The sequence below is a fragment of the Myotis nattereri genome, assembly GCF_964212035.1.
Source record: "Myotis nattereri genome assembly, chromosome: 9".
In the NCBI taxonomy this organism is placed as follows: Eukaryota; Metazoa; Chordata; class Mammalia; order Chiroptera; family Vespertilionidae; genus Myotis; species Myotis nattereri.
The window spans coordinates 44,231,276-44,258,319 of record NC_138084.1 but is presented as its reverse complement, the minus strand read 5'-3'; the positions used below and the strand labels follow the sequence as shown (position 1 = coordinate 44,258,319).

General features: G+C 47.3%; 2 protein-coding genes across 3 annotated transcripts; both read left to right on the top strand.

Moving 5' to 3' along the window:
- Positions 1-1,836: 1,836 nt before the first annotated feature.
- On the top strand, positions 1,837-3,503 carry LIPT2 (lipoyl(octanoyl) transferase 2; the record flags this gene model as incomplete). Of its 2 annotated transcripts, none has more annotated exons than XM_081100173.1 (2): positions 1,837-2,323; positions 2,791-3,503. In XM_081100173.1, the coding sequence occupies 2 exons, from the start codon at positions 1,858-1,860 to the stop codon at positions 3,018-3,020; spliced, it is 696 nt and encodes a 231-aa protein (XP_080956299.1). In that variant the 3' UTR covers positions 3,021-3,503. The 2 variants fall into 2 exon arrangements, with proteins under 2 accessions (XP_080956299.1, XP_080956300.1); XM_081100174.1 differs by having other exon boundaries at positions 1,858-2,364; positions 2,791-2,948.
- An 18,557-nt stretch (positions 3,504-22,060) lies between these two features.
- Positions 22,061-26,109, top strand: KCNE3 (potassium voltage-gated channel subfamily E regulatory subunit 3). The gene is made up of 2 exons (XM_081099357.1): positions 22,061-22,161; positions 25,418-26,109. Exon 2 carries the CDS (start codon positions 25,457-25,459, stop codon positions 25,754-25,756), a length of 300 nt encoding a protein of 99 aa, XP_080955483.1. The 5' UTR covers positions 22,061-22,161; positions 25,418-25,456; the 3' UTR covers positions 25,757-26,109.
- Positions 26,110-27,044: the final 935 nt, after the last annotated feature.

The following is a 27,044-nucleotide window of genomic DNA, read 5'->3' as shown; positions in this document are numbered from 1 at the left end:
TTTTCATATACATTTTACTAATTTTCTTTCATCTCTGACACTACTATTATAGAGAAAGGGTGAATAGCGATATTAAAATATTTCTTCTAATTAATTTCCTTTCAATGTGCACAAATCCATGCACCGGGCCACTAGTATGCCTATAAATTCCCCAGTAAATCTCTCCCTCCCATCTCCCCACCCCGCTTTTCCTCTGAAATTCATCAGTCTGTTTCATACTTTATACACATAAACTTGACAATTTAGACATAATGAACCAATTCCTTGAAAAACACAAACTACTGCACCTCATCCAATATGAAATGATTTGGATAGCCCTATAATTGTTAAGAAAATTAAATATATAATTTTAAAACTCCAGAGAAAGAAATCTCTAGGCCCAGATGATTTCATGAAGAATTCTACCAAATGTTTTAAAGAAGAATGAAAACAATCAACACAATCTCTTCCAGAAAATAGAAGACAAATACTTCCTAATTCAATTTATGAAGGTAGTATTACTCTATACCAGAACTAAAGAACCACACAAAAAGAAAACTACAAAACAATATCTCTCATAAACTTAGATCCTCAACAAAATTTAGCAAATCAAATACAACAGTGTATAAAAAGAATTATATACCATAACCAAGTGGGATTTATCCAATTCTACTATGCAAGGCTAGTCAACATTTAAAAATTAATTAATGTAATCTACCACATTAACAGGCTAAAGAAGAAAAATCACATGATCGTATCAACGACTGCACAAAAAACAACAACCCACGTTTTTGACAAGATTCAATACCCTTCAAGATAAAAACTCTCAGGAAAACAGGAATAGAGGGAAACTTCCTCAACTTGATAAAACTCATCTACAAAAACCTACAACTAATATTACACTTAACAGTGAAAGACTGAAAGCTTTCCTCCTAAGATTGGAAAAAGACCAGGATGTCTGCTCTTACTGTTATTCCACACAGATTTGGAAGTTCTATTCAGTGTAATAACGCAAAACAAGGGAATTAAATGCATACCTATCAGAAAGGAAGAAAATAGAATTATCTCTCTTTGCAGAAGACAAGATGGCCTGTGTAGAAAATTCTAAGGAATCAGCAAAAACACTCCCAGAACTAGGAAATGAATTTAATAAGGTACATTATAGGATGCAAGATGAATATGCAAATATCAGTTCCATTTCTATATATTTGCAATGAACATATGGAACAGAAGTTAAAAATGCAATACCATTTACAATCACTCAAAAAGAACCCTGACCTCCTGGTTCCTGGGTCGAGGCTCAACCACTGAGAGCACCCGCTGGGCCCCTGCTGAGATTGTTTAGCTTCTCCCTCGGCCTAATTCGGCTTCTATGCCGCTCTTCACAGGCGTGGTCTTGAAAGTATCTCTCCCCCGCCACACACACACCCCACACCCAAAAAACACCTCCTGTACATTAACCTCCTTTTGAGACTCTTTCTCGGGAATGACACATTACCCTACTTTGTTTTTCTTTCATGCTTTAATGCTTGCTTATTGTCTGCTGTAAGAATGTAAGCTTCCCAAGACGACCTTTTCTTTTCTCCTCGTACACTGTGCACCGCTGTATCCAGCGCCTATTGCACACGCGGGCCCTAAATACGGGTTTCTGGAATGAATGAATGAATGAATGAATGAATGAATGAATGAATGAATGAAAGAGACACACCTCATTGGGTCTTGGGATCACAGCTCCCAAGAGCCTGTTCCAAGCACTTTGGAGCTTCAGCTCGACTTGCTCTCTAAGCCCCGCCCCTCCCGGCAAGGCCCCCCGCCCCCCCGCCCCCCCCCGCCCCAACCCAGGCAGGAGGCGGGGCCGCGCGGGCGCCGGCGGGCACCATGCTACTCCCCGCGGTGAGGCTGGTGCGCCTGGGTCGGGTGCCGTATTCCGAGCTCCTGGCGCTGCAGGAGCGCTGGCTGCGGCGGCTGCAGGCGGAGCCAGGCACCGAAGACCCGCCGAGGACGGAGGCGGGTGCGCTCCTGCTCTGCGAGCCCGCGGGGCCCGTGTACACCGCCGGGCTGCGCGGCGGCCTGACGCCCGAGGAGGCGGCGCGCCTGCGAGCCTTGGGCGCCGAGGTGCACGCGACAGGCCGCGGCGGCCTGGCCACCTTCCACGGCCCGGGCCAGCTGCTCTGCCACCCGGTGCTCGACCTGCGGCGCCTGCGCCTGCGCCTGCGCACCCACGTGGCGGCGCTGGAGGCGTGCGCCGTGCGCCTGTGCGGGCTCCAGGGCCTGCGGGGCGCCCGCGCGCGGCCGCCGCCCTACACCGGCGTCTGGCTCGGGGAGCGCAAGATCTGCGCGATCGGTGAGCGTCGCGGGGCCGGGCCTGGCGGGGCCGGTGGAGGCGTATGTGGCGCGGGCTTTGAATCAGAACTACCCGCTTCGCTGGAGTTTTTAAGCCTCTTCACTGATGTATTCAGAGCCAGAAGGGCCCTTAGAAGTCACCTTGTACAGCTTTCCAAATGGAGAGACACGAGCAGTGAATTGCCAGGTTACTTCACTGTGTCAGGACAATAAGGGCACTTAAGTAGTTCTCACGCTTTTTTTTAAAGCAACAATCTCTGTGTTGAAGACATTTCCTGTAATCGCCATAATAAGTGCAGCATACACTTCCCGCACTTCGTACCCCTCTCCGACCTGTGCGCAGCCCCTTGGGTGCTCCAGGCACAGTTGGAAAATCAGTGATCCGGCCCAGCTCCCTAAACACAGAGTGGGATCCTGACTCCCGGGGAGGGAGTGTGTCGCCTCTAACACCCTTTGGCTTTCTTGCAGGAGTGCGCTGTGGAAGGCACATCACATCCCACGGCCTGGCCCTGAACTGTTGCACAGATCTCACGTGGTTTGAGCACATCGTGCCCTGCGGGCTGGTTGGGACAGGCGTCACTTCCCTGAGTCAGGAGCTCCAGAGGCACCTCACCGTGGATGAAGTTACACCGCCTTTCCTGGAGGCCTTTAAGGAGACCTACAAGTGCACCTTGATCTCAGAGGACAGTTCTAACTGAAAGGCAGTCATGTCATCAGCCAGGAGGTCCTACCTTGGAAAGCACCACGCCTCACTTGGAGTCACTGAAACCCAGATTCTGGATTTGGTCCTGTCATTCACTCACCACGAGACTGTGGGCACATCAGGAGCTCTGAGCCATTGTTTCCATATGTAACCTGGTTTATTTATATCTTCCCCACCTACCTCAGATACAGAAGTGAAAACTTGAAGAGTAACACATGCTTATTCAATACAATGTATTAGCCCAGCCTGCGTGGCTCAGTGGTTGAGGGCTGACCTATGAACCAGGAGGTGATGGTTCGATTCCTGGCCAGGGCATATGCCCAGGTTGCTGGCTCCATCCCCAGTGTGGGGCATGCGGGAGACAGCTGATCAATGATTCTCATCATTGATGTTTCTATCTCTCTCCCTCTTCATTCCTCTCTGAAATAAAAATATATTAAAAAAATAAATACAGTGCATTAGCACTACTATTAATACCACTTTCTAAGCTTACAGCATCATTTCTCAATTATTACTTCCTCAGTACTGTATTTAATTGGGCAATTTCGGGCTTCCAGTTCCTTTGATTTTGTAGGAGTCATGTCTCTGGTTGACCCAGGAGGTGATGTGATGTGGTGTTTTCTGCAATAAAGGGCAATCTCTAAAGCAGCGGTTCTCAACCTGTGGGTCACAACCCCTTTGGGGGTCGAACGACCTTTTCACAGGGGTCGCCTAAATACATTCTGCATATCAGATATTTACATTACGATTCATAACAGCAACATTACAGTTATGAAGTAGCAACGAAAATAATTTTATGGTTGGGGGTCACCACAACATGAGGAACTGTATTAAAGGGTCGTGGCATTAGGAAGGTTGAGAACCACTGCCCTAAAGAATAGGATCCTGTCTTCCTGGGTTAGACTCCCCAAGCCTGATAGCTACTTTTAATTAGGTAACCTAAACTAGGCCAAAGCCTGGTGGAAGGTAAGAACATTTCCCAAAGATAGAAGATTGTCTATATGAGATCTCTTAAGTATACAGAGCTGTGTATTAGTTATTTATTGCTGCATAACAAATCGCCCCAAAACATAAAACTTAAGTCCTTAAACATTTATTATCTCATATATAGTCTATGGGTCAGGAATTTGGGGGAAACTTAGCTGGGTGATTCTGGATCAAGGTCTCCCATGAGTTGTAGTCAAGATGTCATCTGGGGCCGCTGTCATCTGAAGGCTTGACGGGCTGAGGATCAGCTTCCAAGATGGTTCACTCACATGCTTGGTTGTTGATAGGAAACCTCAGTTATTCACCATGTGGGCCACTCCATACCGCCACTTAAATATCCTCATGACCCAACAACTGGCTTCTCCCAGGAATTACACGGTAGCTACTAAGGTAATTCACCAAATAGTTCAGGTACGCGGCAGGATTGTGCTTTGTGGCCCCCTTGTGGCCAGGTAACTTGTTCTGGTCAATGAGTTAGGAATGGAGGTGACATGTTACCTCTAAACCGGAACAGTGAATTGCTGGTATCGGACCCCTCACAGTTTCTCTCTGAAACAGTGACCAGCAACATTCAAGATGGTGGCTATTTTTTGAGGGACTGCAATGAGCAGAGCCACATGCAGCTGATGGATATGTAGTGGAATTAAGCCACCGAAATGTGGGGGTTGTTCATCACCACAGCATAACCTAGCCTATTCTGATTGACAATGTTTATATTAGTTAGGACTCTTGGATCTGCACGTGTAGAAACCCAACTCCAACTAACTTAAGCAAAGACTCAAGAACAGAATTAGAGCATGTAGCCTTTTATGAACCCTGATCATCTTTTCTCTCCTAATCGCTGCCAGGCTTCTTGGTGTGTTTGCTTCATTTTTTCTTGCTTCCATTGGTTTGCTGTTTCCCAGGCCACCTGGTGGAAGATGGGTGCTGCTGCTGTTACCCATTGAGTGTTGGCGTAGAGACAAGGAATATCCCTAGGTTGCTGGCTTGAGCAATTGGGTGGATGCTAGAAGCATTGCTGGGATGGAGAACACTGGATGGGGACCAAGTTTGGAGAGGAAGAGAGTTCAAGTCTAGATAAGTTTGAGATGCCTGTGGGAGTTACCAGTGGAGAGGGTCCGTTGGGTGTGTGTGGATCTGGAGCATGGATGTGTGCGATGATGGGTTAGGTCTGGGAGCCCAAGGAGAGAGGAGGGCAGAGGACTGATAAATGTGATGCGCAGGCTGAGGAGGAGCAGGCCAAGGAGACTGAGAAGCAGAAGGCAGAAAAATAATGTGGGGCCTAGAATGAAACAACATGACAATCTCAGTTGCTCTCTGGCAGCATGGTGAGATAGGTAGGATTATCTTATGGATGAGAAAACTGGGGCTCAGGGAGGCTCAGTGACTTGTATGAGGTCATGCACTTCGGGGCAGAGTCAATCCCTGACCCCAATCTGGGTCTCTCCACTCTCCCACAGCTGCCTCTGAAGGGTGAGCGGGGCAGGCATCCTGGAAGAGACATGCCTCCAAGAACAGGTGGACCCTGGGTTGGCAGGGCTGGGAGGATGCAGAGCAGAAGGCCGGAGTTTGGCTGACTCTTCTTCCTGCCTGGATAGAGCCCCCTCCGGTTTCCCACGGGGACCCTCGCTCAAGGAAGGAAGCTGAGCAGATGAAGGAGGATATTGAACACTCTGGCTTTCCCGCCTCCAGAAAGCCTCTTGTTTGTACAGAGCCTTGTCTCCATAAATAGACAGATTGTCCAGAGTCAGGTGAACCAGGGCTGAGTGTGAGGACGTAACCAACCGCAGTGACTGATCCAGTATCTTGTTCCTCTGGCGAGGCTGGCAGGAAACCAAACAGAACCAGCTCTGGCAGTGTGACCAGGTGTACCTCGCTTCGTGGGAAAAGCCTCTCTCTGAAAACCCTAAGGAAATTAGATTTTTGTGATCTAAATCTGGTTTTCCTTTTTACTGCATTGTAATTTACCATATGTACTAACATACCCTATTATAACATCTATAAAGTTTTTTTACAAAACAGCATTTGCACTCCCAACTAACAATATATCCCTTTCATTTGTGTGTGTTTCTAGTTGTTGATCATGAACAGACATATTTTATGTATATTTAATTATCATATGGGTAAAATTTTGTATACTCTTTAAAGCATACATATTATAGATATTTTCCCATATAGTCTTTATATTTTTAATATGTTAATTTTTTATTTCTTTTAAAATTTAGATTGTGTGTTTTTTTAATATAGGTAACACATGTACATGGAATAAAATTAAGAAGATCCAAAATGGTAGCATTGAAATGTAAGTCCTGTTCCTATCCCTTTCCCGGAGGCCTAAATGATAGTAAATGTCTTTTCCATATACTTTAGAAATAGTTTATGCATAAATAAGCATACTTGATTATATATATATATATATATATATATATATATATATATATATATATTTTAATCTTCACTGAGGATATTTTTTTCATTGGTTTCTAGAGAAAGTGGAAGGGAGGCAAGAGGGGAAGAGAGAGATGGAAGGGAGGGAGGAAGGGGAGAGAGAGAAACATCACCGTGAGAGAGATACATCTATTGGTTGCCTCCTGCATGTGTCCCTACTGGGGCTGGGGAACCTTCAACCCAGGTATGTGCCCTTGACCAGGACTTGAACCCATGACCCTTCAGTCCATGCTCTAACCAGCCAGGGCTATATATTCTTTTTCATATAGTAGCATACAATACACACAGCACTGCACTTTGCAGATTGTTTCCGATCAGTATGTAAAGAGCATCCTCATTTTATAAAATGACTATGGAGTATTCTATTCAGTGGATTTACCCCGACTTATTTAGCTAGTACCCTATTGAGGACATTTAGGTTACTACTACTCTTTTCCTTTTACAAACAAGGCTGCAATGAAGGTTCATATATGGATATATGTGTATGTGCATGTGTGTGTATTCTATGACACACGGTGAGTACAGAGATTGCATTTCTAGAAGTGATTTTCTGAGTTAAAGGATATGTGCATTTTTATTTAGATAGTGTCACATTGCCTACCATAAAAGTTACACCAGTTTATACACCCATCAGCAGTCTACAGGGAAGATGCCTGGGTTTTAATATTCCCACATCTTGGTGTTGTTGTTTTTTCATTTTAAAAGTTCTTTTATTATAAATGTTTTTAACTTTAATGAAACTTTATTTTTTATTAAATTTATTGGAGTGACATTGGTCAACATGAATATATAGAGTTCAGGTGTGGGTTTCTATGTTATAAGTCTGTATATTGCACCCTGTGCCCACCACTCAAAGTCAAATCTTCTCCTGTCACCATATATTAGGACCCCCTCTTCCCCCACCCCCTTCTGTCTGGCAACCACCACACTGCTGTTTGTGTTCACGAGTTTCAGGTTTATATCCCACTTATGAGTGAAATCATATAGTTCTTAGCTTTTTCTGATTTATTTCACTTAGCATAATGTTCTCAAGGTAAAATCTTTTAACCGTATAACAATGAACCCCTGTGTATAATCATGTGGCTAAAACAATCATCAAATCACGATCAATCTTCATTTATCTAAACTGGTACCCACTTTCTACTTCCTCTCTGGACTATTGTGAAGCAAATCACAGATACCACATTATTTCATTGATAAGTATTTCAATATGTATTCCCAAAAGATAAGGACTATTTATTTTATTTTATTATTTTTGTTAATCTTCCCCAGAGGATATTTTTTTCCCATTGCTTTTCAGAGAGAGTGGAAGGAAGGGAGGAGAGAGAGAGAGAGACACTTTGATAGGTTGCCTCCTGCATGCCCCCTGACCAGGGATCAAACCTGCAACCCAGATGCATGCCCTTGACCTGGAATCAAACCCACCAGCCTTCAGTGCACGGGCCAATGCTCTAACCACTGTACACACTGGCCAGGGCTAGTTGTTTTTTAAAATAGTCCTTATCTTGCCCAAGTCATGTGGCTCAGTTGGTTAAAGCATCCTCCCATACACCAAAAGATTGCGAATCCAATTCCCAGTCAGAGCACATACCTCAGTGTGGGTGCTTATGGGAGACAAACGGTCGATGCTTCTCTCTCACATCAATACTTCTCTCTCTCTCCTTTCTCTCTCTCTCTCTCTCTCTCTCTCTCTCTCTCTCTCTCTCTTTCTGTCTTTCTCTGTCTCTCTCTCTGTCTCTCTCTCTCTCTCTCTTTCTTTTTCTATCTCTCTCTGTCTCTCTCTCTTCTTAACTTCCCTCCCTCTCTTACACTCTCTCTTTAAAAAAATCAATGGGAAAAATATCCTTTGGGTAAGAATTAATAAAAAATAAAAAAGCATAACCATAATCATAATATCATTATCACACAGAAAAAATGTTTATTTGCTATCAACAAATACTCAGTTAATATTCATAGTCCTCCTTTTTTTTTTTAACAGTTGGTTTACTTAAATCAGGATTCAAACCAGGTCCGCACATTGCATTTGGCTCATGTGTCTTAGAAATGTCTCATAATCTCTTTCATCTATAGGTTCCCTCTTCATCTTTTTAAAGATCGTCTTCTCCTATATTTCCTGTAGATTGAAAGGTAGATTCCAACGCTTGGTCTGACCCAGCAATGATTTTTTTGGAGGTTGGAGGGGGTGGAGATGAAGAGGGGAATAGGACTAAAAGCTCTAACCTTCTAACCACATGGTTGGCTCCCCTGGCAGCCAAATCTCAGGTGGGTGCTTTCCAAAAGTCACCTCTCTAAGATAGTAAAAGACACCTTTGTCACTTAGGAAATTCCAAAGGTTTCAGGAGCTCTGTGCCAGGAACAGGTCAAGAAAATAAATACACACACACACACACACACACACTAGAGGCCCTGTGCACAAAAATTTGTGCACTGGCGAGGATGGGGGGGTGTCCCTCAGCCCCACTTGTGCCCTCTCACAGTCTGGGACCCCTTGGGAGATAACCACCTGCTGGCTTAGGCCCACTACCCGGGTGGCAGATGGCAGGCCCAATCCCTCAGTGCCTGCCCTGCCTCCCCGGGTCGCGCACATGGCAGGGCCGATCCGGGGGTTGGGGCGCTGCCCCGGGTCGGGTTGCATACGGGACGCCCAGGCAGGCCTGCCAATCGCTGCTGCCCCACCTGGCTGCCCCTGGTTGGGTCGCACAAGGACGCCCACCACCTCGGGTCACAAATAGCAGGCCCAAATGGCGGCAGGGCAGGTGGGATGGCGCTGTCCCGCCCTGCCTGCAGTATGCAAATTAACCGCCATCTTTGTTTGTGGTTAATTTGCATATCTCGCTGATTAGCCAATGAGAGGCATAGCGAAGGTAAGGTCAATTACCATGTTTGTCTATTATTAGATAGGATAAATATATATATATATATTTCTTATTATAAATTGCAACATCACACCACTTCAGTGCTATAAACCTACTTCCAGCTACCGGCATCTGTACCTTTTAACCGAGGACTTTATGTGGGGGTAAGGGGTGGGAACTGTTCACCCATTTATCAGGCTGGTTGTGCTGGGGGAGTAATGTCGCTGGGGAACAGCCTTGACCAATGACTGGCTCTACTAGGGTCCTTGCCTCTCCTGGGTTCCAGAATAACTGCTTCGCCCCTCGCCCTCCCAGCCTCGCAGTACTTTCCCTCCCCGCTGATGCCAGCCTGGCATACCTACACTTTTCCTTGTTGGTTTCCCAAACCCTTCTCCACACTTTCTCCAAATTACCCAGTTTCAAGGTGCCACCTGCTCCCGTCAGAACTATGACTGACACAAGGCCCTAATCTTCAGGCAGAGGCTGGACTGGGGTGTGCTATGCCCTGTGAAATGCAGGGTGCTTGCTGGGAGCTATTCCTTTTTTCTTTTCTTTTTTTAATTGATTTTTTACAGAGAGGAAGGGAGAGGGATAGAGAGTTAGAAACATTGATGAGAGAGAAACATTGATCAGCTGCCTCCAGCACACCCCCTACTGGGGATGTGCCCGCAACCCAGGTGAATGCCTTTGACCGGAATCAAACCTGAGACCCTTCAGTTGGCAGGCCGACGCTCTATCCACTGAGCCAAACCGGTTAGGGTGCTGGGAGCTATTCTTATTCAGCTTAGCTCAACTCCACCACACTCACCCCTCTCCAGCCCAGTTCACGAGGGTGCATGGCGGTTCTAAGTGCTTCACGTACGTTATTTAATCTTCACAGCTAATAACAAACCTTCAAGGTTGAATTACTGACTATATTTTCAGAAGAGGAAAGCAGCTCAGGTGAAGATCTGCCGAAGCTCATGTAGTTAGAGGCAGGTCCATGGCTGTGAACTTGAGCCTGGACTCAAAGCCTTGTGCCTTAAACAGCAACCCCACAAAGCTGTGCATTAAACAGACTCCCACTCTGCTTTCCTCACGGGGCAGGCGAAAGGCTCAGATGAGGCAGCAGGTGTGAAGGTGCTTTGGAGACCGTGAAGAGCCAACACACCTGGGTGGCCTGAGGACTTTGGTGAGCCCTATCCCTCCCCGGGAGTCTTTGGCAGCGCTGGCAGGGGCCCCAGAGAGGATAAGGTCCCACATTTGCTGTAGGAGCCAGGATTACAATCCAGACGGTCTCAGACACCCACAAACATATCAGTGAGAAAGATGTGGCATCTCCCTTAGACAAGAGTTTGAGAGGGGGGCGGGGGGTTGGAGACCAAGATGGGGATGGGGAGAGCTGATTTCCTGGCTATAGAACTTCAGATTTGGGGAATGCAAAGGGTCCCATCTAGACTGCGTCTCTGATATTCACTCCGACAAAGAAGCTGTGCTCCCACCTCCAGCGGTAAGAAGCCCATTCCCGCCAGAGACAGCCTGTGAGCGGAGATCTGGATCCTGTGACTCCCCCATCCCCAACCCACTTGGTCCCAGGTCTTCTCTCCAGGACTGCACAGAACAAGCCTGCTCCCTCCACCTCCAAGGTGTGAGTCCTGCTCACAGCACATTATTCCCCTCTCCTCCCTTTTGCTTGGCAGGGAATCTCCGGGGGGTCTCCCTCCCCCCTCTCTGTCTGCCCAAATCGTATCTGTTTTCCAAGGCACTCTGAGAGGATACTTGTTTCAGTCTGCATGGCTATTCACTCTATTTCTACAATAGCATCCAAATTTTCCTTAGGGGATCTTGTCCCCCACCACCCATTTCAAGTTTGTGCGTTCGTTTGTTTTTAATTGAGGTATAATTGATATATAACATTATATGAATTTCAGGTGTATAACATAATGATTCGATATTTGTATATATTGCAAAGTGGTTACCATAATAAGTCCAGTTAACATCAGTCACCATACACACACACAAAGTTTTTTTTCCTTGTGATGAGAACTTTTAAGATCTCTTAGCAACTTGCAAATTTGCAATACAGTATCATTAACTATAGTCGCCTAGTCACTATGTTGTACATTATCTCCCCATGACTTTTTTTTTAAACTGGAAGTTTGACCACCTTCACCCATTTCTCTGACCCAAGTTTATGTGGTTTGAATAGAGACAGTGTCCTGCCATCTTTCCCCCTGACTTCTGTGCAGGAACAGGCACTGGGCCTATTTCAGGACAACAAGAGTCCGACCAGGACTTCTGTTTGGAGGGTTGTGGGGAAAGAAGTTCTTTCTATTGGTTTTACTAACAGAAGAGTGTATACCTAGAACTCAGCCGTCTTGTCACCACAAAGTGGAATCCTGCCTGAGAACGGAGCATCAGTCTGAAAAACAAAGCCCAGAGATGAAAAAAAAAAAAACACCCTCTGAGCTCCTGGACCCAGCCATGCCGGAAGCCAATACCTCTGGATTTTGTAATTACATGAGCCAATAAATTCTTTTTTCTACTTAAGTCAGTTTGAGTTGGGTTTTCTTCTGTTGCAACTAAGATTCCTGACTGATGGAATCTAAGTGCACCCACCTCTTCTGCAAACCCTGGTCTTCTCTAACCCCACTTTCTTCTGCATTCCCATAGCCCTTATTGTTCAAACCATAAGATGCAAAAGTCCATATTTACACAACCATGAACGCACATGCCCTCATTAATAGTTACTCTTTATGGAGCACCAGCTATGTGCCAGTCACCAAGTGAAGCACTTTACATATATCTTACTGTAATCCACACAACCAGAAAATGTAGGTATTTTTATCCCTATTCTACACATAAAGAAACTAAGACTCAGAGAGGTTAAGCTCTCACAGCCAACAAGTGGCAGGGCTAGGATTCAAGCACAGCTCTGTGGGACCCAAGAGGCCGTGTTCTGGACCATTGTGCCACCTTGCCTCCCAGGACACAACATGTGTGATTGTGAAGTGAGGAGAAGAGGCCACCAAGATCTTGTCCCCTGACACCACATCGTCCCACCCTTGGTCCACCTCCTCCAGTGCTCTTTGCACTGTTCTGTGCTGCCTGCAGGGCAGGAGAAGGGTGAAGCACAGAATGAAATGCTAAGACAAAGCGTCCTGAGGGTCACAACTGACAGACCAACCGGAGACAAGATCACGGAAGCACAAACTCGATCTCCTGATGAGTAATGGAATAAAATAACTTGATGTGATCGTTAAACTTCCTCTGTGATTCACGCTGTATTGCCCCTAGTGGCCCAAGCTTCTGAGACTCTTGACAGACACCATCCATGCTCACCCATCTCCCAATCCTCTCTCCCGCCTAGACAGACATTGGGTTATGCGATGGTGAAAAGACACACCTGGTTCTCATAGTGCTTACAGTGTAACGGGAAAGGCAGACCCTAAGTCCGTACACAGAGAAGTAGATGACTGGGTTGAGTTCTATGAAGAAATCAGAACTGGGCGGATGATGGCTCCATTTACTGAGAGAAGGCTGAGGGGAGCCAGGGAAGGAAGTCAAGAGTTTCAGCCCCAATACATTATCCCAACAGAGATGGAAAGTATGTAATTAGATATGGGAGTCTAGTGCTCACAGGAGAGGTCTGGTCTAGAGCCTAAAAAAGCATCCTACTATCCTTTCAGGCTTTTTCAGATCTCTCTCTTCTTGGAAGCTTTCCCAAGTGATCCTTTCATTCATTCATTCATTCATTCATTCATTCATTCAACAAGTTCTCAGTAAGATTTACTCGGTGTTGGATTAGTGTTGGCTTAATGCCCTCAAGAAGCTTATGTTTTAGGTATGGTGTCAACAAATAGAGTAGACAATTATAGAACAGAATGGTAAGTGTGGTTGTCAAGGGAACAGCAAGGGGCTATAGGAGAATGGGCCTCTTATCAGCCAGGTCTAGGAAGCAGATGGCCATCTCATGTCAACGTGTTTTGAGGAGGCTCTATTCAAAAAGGTGGGCAGGGAATAGGGCAACCAGAAGGGGTGGTGAAGTACCCTGGGGCTTGGAACATTTGGGCTTTATTACCTCCCTCCTCCTCAAAGGGAGAAAAAAGAAGGTGGCTTCAGGAATCCAGAGTTGGGGAATAGCAGAGGGCACGGAGCTTGGACTGACAGCCTGGACTTGTGAGCTTCAGCTGAGGGGTGCGGCAAGAGCAACAACAGCAAAAGATTTTTAAAGAATAAGTGAAATATATAAAATGATGTTAGGTGTTAAGGAATAACATGGCAGGGAAGGTGGTTAGGGAGGACAGGAAAGGGAGGGATTAGCATTTGTAAATAGGATGGTCAGGGAGGGCTGCACAGAGAAGGTGGCACTAGAGCAAAGACTTAAACAAGTTCTATCTCTAGGTGACTCTTCCACTGACCCCTTCAGTTAGTCCCCACCTCTCCTCCCCCTCCTTGTCCTAAGGTCAGGCCCTGAATTAGAGAGTTCCCTGGAGGTTCTTCTCTCACTATGGTCTCCTCAGGACAGGAGGTGTTCCATCCTTCCTTTTGTCATCCAATAACAACAGAAGCTGCCACTTTCTAATGACCTCGTGGCCAGCTGCCTTCCCTAACAGGGTTCCTGCCCCATCCAAACTCCAGAGAAGGGGAAGTAGAGGAAATCTTAAGTTTCTGAATAACTGAAAAGGGGAACAAAGATTAAGCATATACTTGGTCTCCAAAAGGCACAGGAACCAAAAGGTAGAAGTCAATAGGAGGCAGTTGTTGTCACAATGTGAGAGTATCCTAACAATCAGAACCTTAGCTGCCTCGGAAGCAATGAGATTCTTGTCACTAGAATCTCATTGTCACTAAAAGAAACTGCACAATTTCATGTCAAAATGGAATATAGGGGATTCTGAAGGAAAAGATTTGACTAGATAACTCCGAGTTCTTCCAACGTAGGTTCTACCACTAAATAATTCTAGAACTCTTAAGATGTGTGAGTCTAAGACTATGATTCTAAAATTTAATTAGCACAAGAGATAATCCCTATATTAAAAGAATTCACAACCGAGTAGATGAGGTGGGGAAATAGTTACTTTTGATAAACTGTAATAAATATTCCTATAGAGTACACTGAAGGCCCGAGCAGGATGTGGGAAGGAGCCCTAACTGAGCCAGGGCAGTTTCCTCCAGGCTGTTCTCAAGAACCACCTTGCATCAGAATCATCAGAATCGTTTGGGCATCTTAAAAAAAAAAAAAAAAAAAATTCTGGCTACATTCCAAATCTCCTGAATCAGAGCCTCTGGAGTGGAACCCAAAGTCTATTTTCCTAAAATAAGCTCCAAGGTGAGTTTCAGGCAGAATGAAATTTGAGACCAGGCTCAGGATGACGTCCCGCCCGCGCGGTGATTTCCAGACTGAGAAAACGTTGTAGCTGGGTCAAAATACACACCCGCAGAGAGAAAACGGAAGTAACATGTTTTTGATGAAGATTCATACTTTTGTACAACACTCCCTCCGTGTGGTAGGTCTTTCTAAAGTGATAGCACTTCCTAGATGTAATCTGTGATTCTGTGATTGAGGGTATGTGCCTTAGATGTCCTGGAACAGGTCTTTGTTTGCAAGGGAGCAAGAGCTGGCCTGTTTGTTATTAATTATTCCAAGGCCAACGGCTGATAAAGAGGAATCTGATAAGGAAGGACTCCCACAGCGTCCCTGGGAGGCTGTCCACTCCCCTGCCCTTAGCCCCTGGCCATTTTCCAGGGGTCCCTACCTGCTTCTCTCTTCTGGAGCCTGCAGCGTCACCAGACAGTAGTTTGAGTGAGCCTGGTGGCCAGAAAGTGAAGGGTGTTCTGAGTCAGGGACCAGTGAGGTGTGCGGCTGGACACCAGTTGTCTGGACGGTGAAGAGCCACTGAGTCTTGGAGGAAGGCGACATCCGTTGGGGTGAAGGAGAGAGAGTGGTGTCCTGGCTTCTAAGGGCTGCCACAACTTCCTTGGTGAACCTGGACCATTGTCCCCCGAGCTGGGCCTCCATGTTAGAATCAGATTTCTGCAGTGACCGCTCGGCTTTAATACTTTGGATTCTAAGATCTCATCTGACCCTAACCATCACCCTGTGAAGGATGCATGCAGGATCGTAGCTATTTTATGGCGAGGAAGCCAAGACCCCGTGAGAAACAGCGCCTTGCCCACCCCACGCAGCCACCAGGAGCAAAGCCTGCTGGCCCCAGCACCCGAGGTTCAGCTTCGTTTTCTGGAGACTGGCCTCGGGCTGGGCAAGCTCAGCACAGCGAGAGACTTTCCGCCGCGGGTCCAGGAAGCAGGCGCTGCAGGGGATGAAGGGTAGGCGCCCGCGGTGGGTGAGGCCGTGCAGCTGGGCGGAGGCGCGCGAAGCCAGCGCACCGAGAAGGGGGTGTGCCGGGGGGCGGGCGGGGCCGGAGGAGGGGACGCCCTAAGGAAGGAAAAAGGGAGCCCAGTGCGGGTCGGTAAGCAAAGCTGCGGGGGCTCGGGGCGGTGCTGGGCAGGGGCTGCACACGCAAGGGCCATCGGAACGAAGGGTGCAGGGCGGCGCACCCTCCAGCACAGGGCAGGGCGCGGTGTCCCACAAGCCGACCCACGCCCCTCGGAGCCTTCGGGAGAGACAGGTAAAGCGCACCCGCAGGGCTGGGAAGGCTGAGCGGGCGCGGGGAGTAGACGTGAGGTATCTTCTCCTCTCTTGAGACCACGGAGCCGGAGGAGGGGTCGGCTCAGAAACGAGGCTGACCCGCCCCAGGACGGCGCAGCGGGTTCCCGGGCGCATGTGGGAGTGCGGAGCTGGGCTCCTGGCCCTCCCCGCCGAGAAACCGTGGGGACCTGTGGAGGGCGGCACGAAAGCTTCTTCCACATCCACGGATGTGCAGGCGAACACCTGCGGGTCAGCCCCGAGTGCCCACGCGGAAATGGCACTCCGGGACCCAGAGTGGCCTTCTTGCTTGGCCGGAGCCGCTTGCTCTGCAAGAGGTGACGTGCCTAATGGCTACTCCCTATATGCACCCCAGTCCTGGGAAATGCCTGGGGACTCCCCAAAGTTCTGCTGCTAATAACGTCGGTCTAGGCGGGGGGTCGGGAGCCAAGTTGTAGTTCTGTGCCCGTCGCCCACCTGCTCTATGCCTTGTGCTTTCCTTTCCTGGATCCCCACCCATAAAACGGACCTCGGGGTCAGGCTGCCCGTGCGCTCCATGTGACATGAGGGGAGAGGGGTCTGGACCTAGGAGTCTCTTTTCTAGAAGGTAGATGATGAGTTCAGACCCTGTGTGATGGCCCATGGAGCGTATCGCCTTCTCACAACCTATTCTCTACCAATTTTTTTAAAAATATATGTTATTGATTTTTTACAGAGAGGAAGGGAGAGGGATAGAGAGTTAAAAACATCGATGAGAGACATACATCGAACAGCTGCCTCCTGCACACTCCTTACTGGGGATGTGCCCGCAACCCAGGTACATGCCCTCGACCGGAATCGAACCTGGGACCCTTGAGTCCTCAGGCTGACGCTCTACCCACTGAGCCAAACCGGCTAGGGCCCACACCAATGTGGAAACTGAGAATCTTTATATGTGGAAACTGAGGCGCAGGGGGTGATGACTTGCCCAGGGTCACACCAGGGAAGAGAGAGAACCCGAGTCTCCTCACTCCCAGGCCAGGGCTTTCTCCACTTCACCGACACAGGAGCCTTGTAAATGTGGAAGCTCCTCCCGGCACCCAGCTGCTCGGTCTCCACAAGGAAGAGATCTGATGCTGGCACCATGGAAACTGCTTGTGCATTTGCTTGACTCCTTGAGATAATAACCAGCAGCCTTCTTCATCCTCACTCACTCCACACTTCTCAGGACACATTTCTATCCACACTGACTGGGTAGATGCTCACAATACCTCCTAAGATTAGGCAACACAAGAAACCCCATCTTACCGATGGGGAAAATGAGGCCCAGAGTGGAGACGTGACCTAACCAGGACACATGGCTAGACACATTGGCAAATAGGAGCAGGTCTTTTGATTCCCACTCTGGTGTGTTCTCCATCAATGACAGGACTATAGAATGGTGCCCCTAAATGGAAAGAGACTACAGGACTGCTCAGAGAGGATGAAAAACAAGCAAGGCCTCTGAAGAATCAAGAGGAATAATATGAACCGCTGGGCTCATAGAGGACATAGGGATGGCTTGTTCTTGGTAATATTGGGGTAGCTGGGTGGGTAAAGGAACAATGTGACCAGCTGCCCAATAATTATCTCTCATGTTTAAATAATACTTTGCAATTTCTAAAACACTTTCCCCACTAATGCCTCCCTGAGTTCCCATGTGAGGTAATCAGGGGTAATTATCCCCATCTCTTAGATGAGTTTCAGAGAACATAAGTGCAGTGATCAAGGTCACTTAGCCGAGCATGAAGCCAAGATTAGGACCATGAAAGGAACACTTGAAAGGCAAGATCACCGGCTGAGTGACTGGGAGTTGCGTGAGTGCAGTGGGTGGGTATGTATGGCTACGCCCCGGGTAGGTACACAGGAAAGAGGGTTACAAAGCCACACCGGTGTTTTGGGGCCAAGAATGTTTGCCCTTTGGATTGAACGGGGTTCAGGTCAGGGAATGTCTGGGTTTCAAAGCCCTGACTCACTTCCCCACTGGACTGAGATGGTTTCTTTCCTTTGAGTTTCCCCTTTTCCAGACCTAAAGGAGCCTGTGTTGGCCTGGCCTTGAAGTTGTTTCTTAAGTAATGTAAGCTGTTGGGTGTACTGGAGAGGGATGGTCTAATAAGAAAAGGCATTGATTAATTTATTCTTCAATGCCTGCTATGTGCCCAGGCCCAGGGAATAAAGAAATGTATGACAGCCCTGGCCCCTGTGGCTTAGTTGCTTGGAGCATCCACCGAAAGGTGGCAGTTTGATTCTCTGTCAGGCACATACCCGGGTTGTGGGTTTGATCCCTGGGCGCGATGCATGTAGGAAGCAGCTGGTCTATGTTTCTCTCTCACATCAATCTCTCTCTCCCTTCCTTCCTCTCTCTAAAGTCAATAAAAATTTAAAATTAAAAAAAGGCACCTGTCCTCATACCACACAATGAATAGATAGATTCTATTTAGATACTCAGACATATAATTTCAGTAGAGCATAATGCTCTAATAGGGTTTTATGCACAACACTTCAGGAATGAACAAGACGGAGTGAATAACCAGCTGAGAGCAGGAAGGGGTGTCTCAGCAGAGAGTCTACAGGGATGACATTGGAGCTGTGTCTTAAAGGATATCAGAGTTCACCATGCAGATAAAAAGAGGAAGGGCATTCCTGCCTACGAAAACGGCATGAACACAGGAGACAGGGGTGCAAGTGCAAGGCATGTTTTGAGAATGGCCCGTAGCTCAGTACCATGGGCTACAGGACACTGGGGAAAGCTGTGGTCAGATGGGACTAGAGGCAGGGTCACCTCCAAAGGAGCCTAAATGATAATTAGAGAAGATTAGACTGTTCTATAGGCAACAGAGAACTTAGAGTGGAAAGATTTGTGGACTGGATACCTGTTTCTGGTCCCAGCTCTACCCCTCCTAGGTTATGAGACATTAAGCAAGTGATTTCCTCTCTGGGGAGCCCTCTTCACTCTGTTTGAATGAGGGGGTTGCACCAATGACATGATTTTTAAGATCCCTTCTTGTTCAGATTTTATTCCTGCTTCTCCTTCCAACTATATGAAAAGATCCATTCCCGCAACTCTTCTCTCGTCCTTTGGCTCCCTAATCCGTGGTGGTGACAAGCTCTCCAGAAGGACCAGTGGCAAAACTGTGCATCCCAGGAGTTGTCTCTGTATTCCCTACATGCTTTATATGACTCCCCCCACTCTGCCTCTGCCACATTTTCGGGCACTTAAGACACTCATTTTTAAGAGTCGCTGAAACAGAGCAATGGGTAAACCTAAAAAACCAATGGTGGTGGTTCACTTTCCCCCAGAAAAATCTAAAAGAAAATGTCACTAAGATACCCACTTAATCCTTTAGATCACAGCTGTATGCCTCCACCTCCAAGTTAGAGGTCAGGTGAGTTCAAGCACAGAACATTTAGGGAGAAACTGTTAATGTGCAGGAAATAGTAGCAATAGTCTGTGTAGGAAGAGAGTGTGTCTGGCTTGTTCAGGGACCTGGAGTAGGACTGGAGCAGAAAGGGCCATGAGAGAGGAGACTCTAAAGGAAGGTTAACTCCTCCAAAACTTACCACCTTGCCCCCTTACTGGATCCTCAATTAAGGAATCTGTAGTGCAGGAAAAAGCAGTAGTCATGGAGCTAGAGGAGATGATGCCCAGAACACAAGGAGGCTGTGTTTTGGTGTGATATGCAGCTGAGATGTCAAGGAATGCTGCCATTAGTAGTGAAAAGAGCACCAAACAGCATTCCATGGGTCACTTTACCTACTGAGCTTCAGTTTCCCCATCTACAAAATGCAGGGGTTGGCCTAGAACAGCCGTGGGCAAACTACGGCCCGCGGGCCAGATCCGGCCCGTTCGGCTGTTCTATCCGATCCGGCCCGCGGAGCCGAAAGAGCGGAGGGTTCTCTTGCTCTCCCCTCCGCTCCTTCACCAGCAGCAGTGTTAACATGTATTAGTTCACCCAAACACTCCATCCATGCTTTTGTTCCGGCCCTCCGGTCCAGTTTAAGAACCCATTGTGGCCCTCGAGTCAAAAAGTTTGCCCACCCCTGGGCTAGAATCATGCTGAGTGATCTTTCGGTTGTTGTTGTTAATCCTCACCTAAGGATTTTCCCCCCTTTGATTTTTTTATTTTATTTATTTATTTTATATGTTTATTGATTTCATAGATGAAGGGAGAGGGAGAGAGAGATAGAAATATCAATGATGAGAGAGAATCATTGATTGGCTGCCTCCTGCACACCCCCTACTGGGGATCAAGCCCACAACCGGAGTATATGCCCTTGACCGGAATCGATGCTCTATCCATTGAGCCAAACCAGCTAGGGTCCCTCCCCTCTTTGGTTATTCTAGAGAGAATGGAAGGGAGGGAGGGAGGGAGAAATAGGGGAAGTGAGAAACATTGATGTGAGAGAGACACATTGATTGGTTGCCCCCTGCATGTGCCCCAGAGATCAAACCTGCAATCCAAGTACATGCCCTTGATTGGAAATTGAACCCATGATCCTTGGATGTGTGGGCTGATGCTCTAACCACTGAGCCACACCAGCCAGGGCTAACTGATCTTTAAAATCTCTTTCAGCTTGGTCAGTTCCTTCCTAACTGGCCTATCTCCTGAATTTTAAGTTAAAGACTCTGCAGGGCAATAGCTTTATCTCCCTTGTCATTATGAACTTCATAATCAGTGACTATCTTGGAGCCAAGGAGCTCGGAAAGAGGAACAAAACTGCAAATGTTGCCAACTGCTAGATCCCCAACTTGGGACCCAGAGGCAGGTCAAAAGGAACCAACCTGTTCCTTTATCAGCTCTCTGCCTCTCCTGACCCAAAAGGACAGGATGTCCTTACACCTAGACCCTCTCCCCGACTCCAATCCAGCACATAAAAATCAGTAACTGTGGCTTCTTTTCTTTTCCCATCAGACTACAAGCATCCAGGTCCACACAGAGAAGTCCTCTCACTGAATCTCACCTCAAAGCCTACCCTATTCCCCTGTCCCACTTTCTGCATAGACTCTGTCTCCTCCTCAGACTATATTACCCCGGCAGGTGAACTATTAAGAGGAAAAATGAATAAATCAAGCAATTTGGTTCTCAGTTTCTCTAGGCTGGAATAGTAAGTGTAACTCAGTCCCAGGGCTCAGAATTTTAACTTGTGAGGGACAAGTCTGCAGCCTTCTCTATCTTGTGATTGGAGAGGCTCTAGAAAGCCCCCAAAGTGCTTTTCCCACCAGCCTATCTGATCTCCCATCATTTCACAGCGTGGTTTTGTGATTTGTAACCTCTTTGGATATTAGTGCTGGCCGGAACCTATAATAAAACCCCTTCAATTTATAGATGCAGACAGAAGCCGGGGGCCCCGAAAAGGGAAGTCACATGCCCAAAGTCACACACACAATAGCTGAGCCAAGACAGCTCCTTGGGTTTCCATTTCCTTCCCTGTAAAAGGACGGACGGTAGACTGGATGGACTCTGACGGCCCTGCCAACCTCTGTCCCACAAAAATAAAACCACCACCATGTCTGTGGAGTGTCTGGTGCCAGACACTAAGTAATTTTCTTTAATTTTCACAATGAGCTCTGCTCCAGGTAGTGCTGATGCTGTTACCATGTGTATACCCAGTATATCCAAATAGGCTGTTGTGAATATCCTTTGTTCCTATGTAAAATATCAACCCAACTGCCAACTGCCATTCTACCACTTATCTCATTCCCTTGGCTCTCCGGCCCTTCCAGTCTTTCAGAGGATCCTGCTAAGACACCAGTACCCTTGAAAAAGGGGATGTTTTAGGCTGGTCCCTGAGCAGGAGTTCACATGTTAAACTGAGGTTCCTAGATGTAATCAGAGGTCCCTTGGCCACTGTACAGTTCCTGTAACTGTAACCCCAGGCTGGCCTGGCCCAGCTGCTGCAGGAAGGGGAGGAGAAGATGGAGGGGGGTCAAAGCCCACAGCAAGGCTATTGCACAACCCTTGGGGCCCAGCCTGGGGCGAGCCACCCTGGTTCTGAAGGTTTCTCTTTGTTCGCTTCCTTCCTTTTCTGCCCCCTCTCCCGCTTTCCAGTTCTGGGCCTCCCAACTCCCGAGGTGAATACTGAGACTGCAGATGTGTCCAGAGATATCCTAAAGAGGCTGAGGGGCTGAGGAGCCCGAGGGCACCCAGAAGGAGATTCCTGAAGCCAACGCGGACCCAGAGGAATTTGCCGGGTATTTGGTGAGTCTTCCAAAGGACCCTTGTCACTGGGTTTTCTGCCTTAAATCTTGCCCTCAATTCCGTCCACAGAGCAGCCAGAGTGTCCTCTCCAAGCACAGATCTGGTCCTTTTAGATACTGTTTCATGACTATTCCCCAACTACAGATAAAGTTCTAGCTCTGCAGATCCGGGTTGCCCTCCCTCTGTCCTGTCAGTTAAAAGCCCCCTGGAAGAATATCTAAGAAAGCTGGTAACAGTGACTGCCCTGGGCCACTAGAAACAGGGAGACTTCCCCTTCCATTTTATGTCCTGTGAGTCCATATTTACTTCTCAAAAATGAAAAATCAACTTTCATTTACATGGAAAATCATGTTTACATCAAAATATGTTTATAAAATCTTCTTCACCATAATAAAAGTATATGCTCAAGCAAGCCTGGAAAGGGGCAAGGCAGGGATGATAATCTTCTTTTTTTTTTTTTTAATTGTGGTAATAAAAAAACCACATAACATAAAATTGATCATGTTAACTATCTTTTAAGAGTACAGCTCAGTAGTGTTAACTATATTCACATTGTTGTGCAGTAGTTTTCTAGAACTTTTTCATCTTGCAAAACTGAAACTCTATACCCATTGACCATCTCCTTATGTTATTCTTTTTGATAGATGAGAAACTAAAACCCAAATGGGGTGAGAAATTTATTTCTCTCAAAGTGGGCTCCTCCGGGCCCTTACACCGCCTGTCTGTTGACTCCCTGTAAAACTGGCTGAGGCCCCTTCCTCCCTCAACCCTTGCATTAGCCATTTCCTCCCCAAATGCCTCTCACATCCACATCAGCCCCTGCCCCCACCTTGCCATTCCCTAAGCCCCAGCTCAGGACTGAGTGTCTTCCAGCTGAACTATTTCAAGACCCTTGTTGTCACGGGGTTTTCTGTCTTAAATCTCGCCCTCAATTCAGTCCACATAGCAGCCAGAGTGTCCTCTCCAAGCACAGATCTGGTCCTTGTATCCCCTTTTTAAATACTGTTTCATGGCTCTCCCCCAACTACGCATAAAGTTCTAGATCTGCAGTCTGGCACTCAAGACCCTCCATGATCTGATTCAACCAGTATCTCCGTCCCCCATCCTATCGTAGCCCTCCATACATCTCACACTCTAACCGCCTAATGCTCCTTTCCATTCTTTTAAACATTTTATGTGCTTTCTGGTTGTCATGCTTTTGTTCATCTGTTTCCTTTTCTTGCCTTTTCTGCTTCCTAGAAACCCTTCGAGGTCCACTGGAATGCCTCCATCACTGGGAACACTTTCTGAGTCCTGATCAAAATTCATCTCTTCTTCCTTAAGCCCCAGTAGACCCTGGCTTGTCCCCTGTATTATAAAGAGCTGGCAATGTGCCCACAGTACAGGGACTGGATCTGAGCTTACCCAAGAGTAAGCCTTCATAAATGATGACTGGTTGAATCATTAGTTGAGCCATTAATTTCATTGTGCTGTTCCTGATTTCCATTGGCCTATATGAGAGGAAAAGGCACAGATTTGTTGCCTGACAAGGCGGGTAGATGAGAACTTATGCCTCCTGGGTTTTAACTCAGCGAGCCCTTGTTTTTTCCCCTTCTCCATCCAGATAAGGTAGCCCAAGTGCTATATAGCATGGGGCTCCGGAGGCCTTGTAGGAAATGTGGGCCGGTCCTGGACTGAATTATTCAGATTCTTCTCCCCCCGACCACACACACAGCTTCTGCCTTCTTAGAGTTGTTCATGAATTTTATCATAGTTCATGAATTTTACTGTCATCTTTTCTGGGAAAGAGACCTTATGGTTAATAATCAAGTTTGTTAACTTTGGTTGGTTGACAGCTCTACCTAGATAAAGGAGGGCTTCAGAACCAGTCAGTAACTCTTGAGTGCTTGGACTATGGAGAAGTCCCTGACCTGGCCATCTTTACTCAAGACTATTGAGGAAAGGAGAACACCCAGCCAGTCTCAGGTTAGAGCACCAGGGAAGGAGAATTCCCAGGAAATCTCAGGATAGCCCCATAGATGTAGGGGAGAAACAGCTCTGCTGACCAGGAGCATGTGGTTTGCTGATACCTTTATCTTTAACCAGAGAACAGCCACACAACGCCTTATATGTAAGTGCTGGGCAAAGGGAAGGCTGTTCTGATAAAGCTTGTGGAGTATGGTTAAGGGGTGGGGAATACTCAGTGAAGGTTTCCAGAAGGAAGTGGGTGTAGAGCCTTGTTTAAAGGGAATGACATAGTTTTTTAGAGACTAGGACAAACGGCTGTCTTCGAATGGTTTTCTATATTATAGACTAAGGGTCTCCAGAAGAAGGAAAAGGAACATTTACCATCACCTATCATATGCCGGGTATGCAGTGACTATGTCAGAAGGCAGGATAGTTGAGGTGCTGTGTCTTCTCTCTCTTGGGGGCAGGTAAAACCCCAAACCAGACTGAGTGCCCCTGTCGCTCCCCATCCTCCAGCCCAACCCTATTCTCTTCTCCAGTGCCTGCAGAGGTTATCAGCCTCTCCCTGCTTCCCCAGCCATTCCTTTCCAATAGAATTTCCTACAGAATCCTTCTCAGCAAAATCCTAAATAGGTAGGAATACCCAAAGTGCTTGGGACATAGGATGCTTGAGAGATCAAATGACCCAGCTTCTGGTTCTAGGTAAGGTGAAATCTAAGCCATCTCCAAACATCCCAGTGGTACCTGTGGAGTATAAAAAAGAACTGTGCTGAAGGAGAGTCCTGAGGAAAACTTCCAGTAATGCCACACAGTCCTGCCAAGAGCTGGCATGAGAGTCGAGAAACTCCAACTAGCCATCAAAAAGCAGGACTCGGTCTAAACTCTACCTCTGAATATTCTCTGGGATCATGGTCAAGCCACTTATTCTCTCTGTTCCTATGTATGTATGTATGTATGTATGTATAACGGAGTTAGATCAAATAATCCCTAAATTTCTTCTAGCCTAAAGCCCAGTGACTTACAGAATAAAAATAAAAACAAAAAAAGACAGATGGGTTGCAATGGCCAAGGAAGGCTTTATTCCACAGGTACTTATTGAGCATCTATTGAGTGCTGTCATGAGGGCTTGTATATAGCAGTGAGTAAAACATAGTCCCTGCCTTCATGGAGCTTGCAGTGTAGTGGCGAAACAGACAAGTAAACAAGTAGAATAAACTGTGATGTTGGGATTTTAGCTGGGGTCTGAAGGAGTGAGATCAGTCAAGCTGCAGGTAATGGAAACCATCCTTCCTTTTTCTGTTGCCACCAGAGTGTCCTCCAATTCTTCCCCACCCGAATCCCTGTTGCGATGGAGACCGCCAATGGGACTGAGACCTGGTATCACAGTCTGCATGCTGTTCTGAAGGCTCTAAATGCCACTCTTCACAGCAACTTGCTCTGCCGGCCAGGGCCAGACAACCTGACTGAGGAGCGGCGGGCTAACCTTCCTGGCCGCGACGACAACTCCTACATGTACATTCTCTTCGTCATGTTCCTATTTGCTGCCACTGTGGGCAGTCTCATCCTGGGATACACCCGCTCCCGCAAAGTGGACAAGCGCAGCGACCCCTACCATGTGTACATCAAGAACCGGGTGACTGTGATCTGATGTGAGGAACCGGGGTGGCTGAAGATCAAGACAGCTGGGGATTGTCTTCTGAGGCCCCCAGAGCGCAGCCACGGATCACATCAGGCCTCTGTTCCTTTCTGTAAGATCAACAAGAAACGGTGCTAGGCGGCGCCATCGCTGGGCTGGGAGGAGAGGGGCCTGTGGAACAGGACTTTTTTCCATCGAAGATAGACTGGATAGGCAGTGGGAACTATGGACAATCATATAGAAGTAGCAAAAGATAATAACCAATGACTGGTCCTGTGGCTGGAGTACTGGGGGCTGGGAGTTTTGGACTTGAGGAAGGGGAAAAGGAAGTTGTAGCAGAGGGAAATAAAACAAGAAGATGTACTGAGGACACATTTTTGTGTGTGTTATCTTCAGTGACCATGAGAAGCAGCAATTATTATCCCATATTACAGATAGCACAATGTTACTTACTTATTTTTGTTCACATTTTATGTTTTTCAACCCATTTAACATTTGTGATTTTACCCCCCTGTGAGGGAAGCATGCTGTCCATTTGGGCCAGAGCAGTGCCATGAGTGGAAGTCAGAAACTCTGATCTCCGTGCCCAGTGCTTCTCAAAGCACTGCGCTGCACAGGAGTGGATCAAAGCCTAAAAGTCAGTCACACAATTCTGGGGGCCCTCCTTAAAAAGAATTCAAAATTATCCTACTTATGCAATTATTACAAAAGTATATTACCACTAGAGGCCCGGTGCATGAAATTCGTGCACTCAAGAGGTGAGGGGCGGGGCAGGGGAGGGAGGGTCCCTCAACCTGGCCTGCACCCTCTTACAGTCAGGGGGCCTTTGGGCTGGGGGGGGTGGGATGGGGGGGTGTCCAACTGACATCCTTAGCGCTGCTGCGGAGGCAGGAGAGGCTCCCGCCACTGCTGCTGCACTCGCCAGCCACAAGTCTGGCTTCTGGCTGAGCAGCGCTCCCCCTGTGGGAGGGCACTGACCACCAGGGGGCAGCTCCTGCATTGAGCATCTGCCCCTGGTGATCAGTGCTCATCATAGTGACCGGTTCCACAGTTCGGTCGATATTCATATTAGCCTTTTACTATATAGGATGTTAAAACATTCCTAGGACCCCTCCTGAGACCTAAGAAGGAGCCATGCATGCACAGGGCTCTGAATGTTAAGCCTCATTAGCTCCATGGTTCATGTGCCTCTCCAGCCATGTCACGGTGGTGCCCTTCCCAGCCACAACTCCAGCATTGAGGTTTCACTACCTCTAACGCAGCCTCTTCCATTTTGATTGAGTTATGTGAGAGATTTTCT

Coding starts and splice junctions, on each gene's coding strand:
- KCNE3 (XM_081099357.1), top strand. CDS start 25,457: ATGGAGACCGCCAATGGGACTGAGACCTGGTATCACAGTCTGCATGCT.